The 7,084-nt window shown below is 41.4% G+C and overlaps 1 protein-coding gene across 2 annotated transcripts in view; it reads left to right on the top strand.

Annotated features, from left to right (window-relative positions):
• The window catches only part of gne (glucosamine (UDP-N-acetyl)-2-epimerase/N-acetylmannosamine kinase), a 17,872-nt gene that overhangs the window by 1,856 nt on the left and 8,932 nt on the right, over positions 1-7,084 (top strand). The window contains exon 1 of one of the 2 annotated variants that reach the window (XM_035660926.1): positions 1,095-1,208. The exons of the other annotated variant lie outside the window; for it this stretch is intronic. Coding sequence (XP_035516819.1) covers positions 1,170-1,208 — 39 coding nt within the window. The 5' untranslated portion in view covers positions 1,095-1,169. Of the gene's footprint in view, positions 1-1,094; positions 1,209-7,084 lie in introns of those variants that run through there. 2 annotated transcript variants of the gene reach the window in all.

Here is a 7,084-nt window from a genome sequence, read left to right as displayed (position 1 = left end):
AAGCACTCTTGAGCAACACACAAAGAACAGAGTGCACAAAATGAAACAAAAAGAGAACAGAGAAGGGGAAAAACAAAATAAAAATAGATGTCATTTACTACCTACGTCTAGCCTTCAGGCTCATACACTGTATGTTCACACAACCAATAGAAGCGCAGGGCTATTAATGTTCAATTCATCCAAGCTCTATATGGAACACACAGTTTATCAGCAATGCTGGCTACTAATGCAAGCACAGACAATAAGTCATGAATCATAAACAGTCCAGAAAACCAGCTGCATTTGTAACAGATAGCACCTACACAGAATAACAAAATCACAGCGAACATTAGCAGAGCGTACGGTGACCATCCATACAGACGACCAGACATTTAGAGAGCCAACTTAGACTGCGAGTATAAATTCAGTTAAGGAAGTCTTTGACACCACCATAAGTGAATATTATGACAAGAAATTTATTTTTCAACAAAGAAGTTATTCAATTCATGTAAGCCTACACCCACTCCTCTTTTGAGCGTCTCGCCGCTATATTCTGGAGAACCTTCTCCACATTTATCGTGAACATTTGAAGATATCAGTGACTCAGTGAAATCGGTTAATATAGTGCTTTTTATCTAGAGAAACGCAGCTCCCCAGTTTACTGTGTTTACAGGCCAGTCTTGCCCTGTCCAATATGGCGACCACGTCGACGTACGATCCGGCGGCCAATGCGTCGTCAGTGTATATATGTCTATGGGCGAGACGATCTGTGCTGTTTGTCTGGGAGGATGCTGCATGCTCGGATGCGAAATGTCCCTGATTGCAGCCGCAGCCGGGCATTCCTGTAGTGCATGGCAGCACCCGCTGCTGGGTGCTCCGTTTCTACATAAACAGTTGATGTATGTGGGCATTGCTGTCATGTGCGACAGGAACGCCCCTCCGTGGCTGCAATGAGATTCTGCTCGCATGTTCGTCCATTCCTCCACTCAGCCAATCACAAATCAACCCAGTCTCACACGGCCCCTCCCCCCAGCTATATGGCTGTGTCACTACCTCTCCATTCCTTTCTCTCTCCCTCTGCTGCCTCCCTCCATTGAGTAATGCGCCTGGGCTAAAGAGGGGAATGAGAAGATAGGGGGTAGATAAAAGAGCAGAGTGTGATTTTAGCTGAGAATTCACAGAGGCTTCGGATGGAAAAGCATCCGGGTCTTTTATGCGTAAACCCTCATGTGAGTCAGATGCCTTTTCTTTTTTTTTTTTCTCTTCATATCTTTCTTTTCTTTCTCACGGTCTATCACTGCCTCTCTTTTATTGTGTCTGTACAGGATGTGTGTCTTCCTCGTTGCGGATTTATTCATCCCCGCCTTTGCTTTCTGCATGTTTCCCTGCCCCCATACCATAACGTTGGCTGCTGATGCTGTCTTGTGATGCTTGAGTAGAAGTCATGGTGTGCTGAATTAGATTGAGGGTAAATCACAGGATTTAGTCCTGGAGGCTTTTTTGTGTGACCTGACACATGAGAGCTTTGACTGGCTCACAGATGATGAAGTAACTTGTGTTAAGTTGCCATTCAGTTGGTGCTGTAGATTTGAGACTGTTTTAAAGGACTGCCCAAATACTGAGTGTTTATGTCTGATTATAACTAGTACAGTTAACAGCATCAAATTAACATTCAACAATGATGATCAACAAAAGTAATGATTTTACAGAGCTAAAACTAAGCAGCAGTGCTTCTTCCAGGGAAACATCAGCCCTCACACTAAATGAAAAGAAGGCAGACACAGCGAGAGAACTGTCAGCAACATTTGAACCATAACAGCCCTTAAAGGTGTCTGAGTAAATACGATGGGGAGCAGATGGTAAGACGTTATAAAGCCCAGTCATAATTCACTTCTGTGTTTGCACTCAAAATTATTGATTAATTATTGAACGTAAGAAAGAAAAAAAAAAGATCAGATTGAGTGGGCAGGCTAGTGTTGACTGATGGCTTGTTAGCTTGTTTAGCATGTAAACCAACTTCTGTTAAATGCAATGAAGCGCACAGTGTTTTCTGGTTTGAAAAATGAAATATTACAGGAAGTATTCGTGTTGTATCTCTTCTCTTTAGCACTTGGCAGTCTGTAAAAATATATTTTTTTAATATTTATTTTGGAATCCGAAGGATCTTACCTTTCCACTGTTTTCAACACACAATTGTCACAGAAACATTACTAGGTCCAACCCAGAAACATTGCCATCACGACTCAGGTGCTTATTTGAGCATGAGACCAACATGTTAAATTGACACTCATTACCTCTACTACTTACTCCTCAGTGTCTACATATGTCAGCTCTAACTTGGAGATGAGGAAACTGAACTTGTGTCTTGATGAGTGTATGCTGAACCTACACAGGTTGGAAGTACTGCCAAAGTCCCTGTAAGTTGGGTCATTATCAGAATTCCTCCATGCTTACTTGAATGTATTCATTCAGGGCCGTTGCCCACTGTCTTTTTTAAAACCTGTGTTTTGACGCCCAAAGGGTGTCCAACAACCTGTTCCCATGATATCCAGAGTGGGACCCGGTGTCAAACATGAGTCCAAGCTACATATGAAATGGGCTGAAATTAAAAGTGTCCTTACCTCTGTGGTTCAACATGGCACCATTTTTTTAAGCTACTCCACATAGGCACAGTCCTTTTTAAAAGAGGGAAGGTTTTTTGAGTTGATTTGTTCTTTGCTCTGAATAAAGGGGAGGTGTGGTGACAGTTCGTTGACCTTGAAATAAAACTTACAGAGAAACATCATATTTTGGTATGCTTTTCTTAACAAACGCCAACCAACAAAAGCAAAAAATAAATGGGGCAACTCTGAAAACAACAAGGCACCTGTCATTGCTGTTTAAGGAACAGCTTTATGTAGAGATTGGAACAGGCAGTTGGTTGGCCTGGGAGGGTAAAAGCCGATGGATTTCAAACCATGGAAAACATGATGGGAATTTCACATTCGAGCCACCAAAGTGGGGAACCCCTGTTTTTTTTTTTTTTTTTTTTTTTTTTTTAAATCTTGGTTGTTACCTCATTCTGAATTGTCATGAACCGGCCAATTCCTATTCCCAAGAAGCGAAGGTGGGAATGCAGCTCAAGTCCCATTTAAATTCTAATCTCCCAGGGAAAGTGGTTGTAAATTTTCCAAGCCAACCTCCAATCCCGCTCTGGGAATTTGAGATCCCTGTGAATTTAACGAAAAATTGGCTTCAAACAGTAACTTCTGTTTCCATCTGGAAAAAATGACACCTGAAGTGGTTTGGTTGTCCTTTTAATTAAGAAATTTAACTTTGAATGCTTAAAAAATGGTGAAAAGTTCAGCTGTCCATAAAGCAATTCACAGCACAAAGATTGGCAGCCATGTAATTTGTTGAATGAGGAATTTTATTTTTTTTTAATGGAGGGAGCCCCTCAAATCACTGAAAAACCTTCAACACCATTTGAGGGGGCGAAAACACCAAATTACATTTACCCAATAATACCAAATAATACAAGTATTCATTTAAGTATGTTCTTCGTTAAAGATCCAAGTTCCTTCACCTCCGTGTCATGTTAACCAGAAAGGTGTGCCAAGGGTTGGGAGTGTGACCATTTTCCTGCCGAATGCCCAAGGCACTGTCCCACAGCAGGTTCCTGCCTTCGGTAAAAAACGGTGGGTCCAAGCATTTGGTTCTTTTATATTAAAATAAAACATTTATTTAGTGTAGTTTCCGTGTTTTTCTTTTCTAACAAGCACTGGACAAATATTGGAAGGCCCAAAAGTGGAAGACCTGTGGTTGGGTTTAGGGTATGGGTAAATAATGTTATATTTGTGCTTTTACAAACTCATTTACTGATCGACGCTCTTAATTGTTCTTGGTTTTTTCTTAAGGAGCTTTTACTTTAATAAAGAACACCAAAGGAGCAGAGGAAAGATGGAGAGGAAAGGACAAGAAACCAGAATCTGGTATGATTTTTGAAATTCTATAGTTGGAGTATATGTGAAACAATTATCAATTCTCTAGCCTGTTTGAGAAAGCCAGAAAAAAATACTGAGATGGATATAATTCCTGCACCTAGTGGAATAATTTAATTTTAGTGATTTGTTATTTTGGGAAATAATTAACACATATCTATTTTGTTCAACTAATGTGTTGTTGTGTGTGTGTTTTTGGTGTTACTCTTTTTTTTATTGTAGTTGTGGAGAAGAGGTTGAGGGTTGGTGGCCCCGTGCAACCCTGCAACAGAGGCGGACTTACTCCAAAGCTGGGCCCCCATTCCATGTTGGGATTCAAATCCCACCCTGAAAGAGTTTGACTGGAAGTTCCATGTGCTTTGCTCACATCTCATTGATGACTTACCGGTAAAACAAGGGCGGCCTCTAGAAAACTTTGTTTGCAGACTCCCAAAAAGCCGAGATAAAAGCCATAATGATTATTATTACACAATATAACCATACCCGCAAACCACAGTCCTATTGGTTTAAGAATTTGCCCATTCATTATGAAACTATTAATTCTTCATCAAAAGCTTTTCCTTTTATTATTAATTATTTTTCCCGAAACTCTGCAGGAATCACTTTTCCGTATGATCCGAGCAGGATGAACCTTCGACCATCGGCTCCCAAGCCCACAACCATTGTGAAGAGGAAGAGGAAATGAAAGGCAGCCATGGGTGGAGAGTGTTGGGCCCCTTGGCACTTGTGAAACTTCCCTGATGTCCTACAGAAAGGCTGCACCCCTGGAAACATCCTGGTCATCCATGGTGACCCTTTTTCGGACCGCTCTAGCTCTAGCAACTGATGGCAGCGCTGATGAAAACATTTAAGAATCTCAACTGGAGGGAAGGGAGAGGGAGGACAGGGCTTTCGAGCATATAATTATTTTATCTCGCACCACAGAAGTAGTCCTGGCTTATTGTAAAGCAAGGGGCGGCTGTGGCTCAAGAGGCCGAAGCGGGTCCCAATTTGGAAGGTTGTTGGTTCGATTCCCCGGCTCCTCCTCCCACGTGTTTTGAAAAGTATCCCTTGGCCAAAGTACTGAAACCCCCAAATGTCCCAATGCATGCATCTGTGTGAATTGTTATGTATGAAGTTTTAGTTTTTCTGTTTGATGGACTTTGCCATCGGCTTGTGGTAATGTGTTGTTGGAAAAAAGGGTGAAATGGTGGGCAGTAAGTGTAAAAAGCGCTTTGAGGTGTTCGAAGACTAGAAAAGGCGCTATACAGTTAAAACAGGTCCCATTTCACCATTTAGCCATTTTTGTAACTTATACCCAGTGTTAGTGTATACTTTTTAAATGTACCTTTTAAAAGTTGGCACAGAAATAAAAACAATGGAAGCAAACACATATACCATAACTTTAGTCCTTTTTCTTATCTGACCCCTGTCCCGTAGGAACTTCCTCCCTTGGTGTTTGGCAGTATTTTTTTTACCCAAAAATGTAACAAATACATTTAACGTCTTCTTTCTCCTCCCCTGTCCTGATATTCCCAGGTGAGTGGTTACGAATTTCGAATGACTCCAATCCGCCAACCCCAGTCAGTAAACTGGCCCATTAACAGGACGCTTGCTGCACACCGCATGCAGAGCAAGCACCTTCATCGCCCAAATGTGTGAGGACCACTCTCGCATTCTTGCTGGCTGGCTGCCCTTCCATATGAATAGCCTGCTGTCCCCAACGCATCACAGAGAGGAACTACATGGATATTATCAAGAGCTGGCTGGGTGCGTGGAGATACTGTCCAGGGGACAGAAATCTAATGGAAGGACATCCAGAGTATATTGTTTTATGTTTGTGGTTTTTATTTCATGTTGCAGGTTGAACAAGGTTTGGAAGGATATACTACATAGTGGCTTTTTGCAGCACCCAGTTTTACCCACTGAAAAAACATCCAGAGTCCATTAAGAATAATATGGAAGCCTTGATGTTGGGATCCCTGTCTTCCTTCCAACAAAAGACCTCCCATACCCTCTTCCCTAACATGTGAATGCGGTTTGTTGGTTTCAACTAATTGCTTTTAGTTCCTTCCCCCTTGTTTCCTCCCAGGCTCCATGTTGTCTGTGGTATGTGAGTGTTTTTGGTTATAGTAAGTAAGTAGTAGTAATAAAAACTAAGCATCATAAGGATAGGGCATTTTTGGGGATTTAAGATTTGTTGGTAATAGTTGATTATAGTGATTGAATAAAGCATCTGTTGTCCACTTGACCTCCCCTTACTAGTAAACAGGAAGTAAAGAGATGGTGCGTGTGATTGCGAAGAAGGTATCCGTATCAGCAACCCCCAATTTCCGGGGCCAGTGAAGCACATTCCCTCTTTTGAGCAAGTTTCATCCAGCTGGTGTGGCCATGCCGGCTGCATGATTGGAAAACAGCAAGCCTGTGGGGGTACGAGAAAGCCGGTGCCCCTTTGGTAACGCCTGGTGATTAAAACCCTGGGAAACAAAGGCAGAATGGGCAGAGAAAACAGGTTAAGCGAAACAAGATCATAATTTACGAAGCTGCCCTTTGTCCATAGTTGTTTTTTGGAAAATTTCTCCCCACTTTTGAAGAATTGGCTCAGAATTAATTGACTAAAAACTGATGACAAAATTATCCCCTCTCTCAGGTTGAAACACCGTTTCTACAATGTCAGAGATGCCGACCCACCTCAGAACAAGATCTACCCGCCTACCACCGCTCTGGAGCTGCAAGTTTGGAAAGCGTACCCCTGGTTTAAGACTAGTGGTTCCTCCCTGTTAACATCTCACTGGGTCTTGGTCTTTTGTCTCCCAGTTTTCCAAGAAAAAGTTTTTAAATGCTTGTTTAAGTAATTAAATTTTTTCCTTGCCCACATTTTGACAATTTCCAAGAAGTGAGCAGAATATGATTTTAAATTAACATAAAACTACAATGAACACAGGAATTAATTTTGGCAATCTACCAACTGGTTTTTGCTAATTGGACTTTTATTTTTTTTTATTTTATTTTACCTTTTAATTAGTTGGCTCACCATTAAGTGTTTTGGCATTATATTCCCTCTAAACTTCATTAAAGAAGATGAAATGTAAAGATAATAAGATACTGGAAAGGTGTCCAGTCTTTCCTTAAAAGGAAAGACAGCT

The sequence above is a fragment of the Morone saxatilis genome, unplaced genomic scaffold (genome assembly GCF_004916995.1).
Source record: "Morone saxatilis isolate NCDOM2014 unplaced genomic scaffold, NCSU_SB_2.0 Contig17, whole genome shotgun sequence".
NCBI lineage: Eukaryota > Metazoa > Chordata > Actinopteri > Moronidae > Morone > Morone saxatilis.
This window is presented reverse-complemented; position numbering and strand designations above follow the sequence as displayed.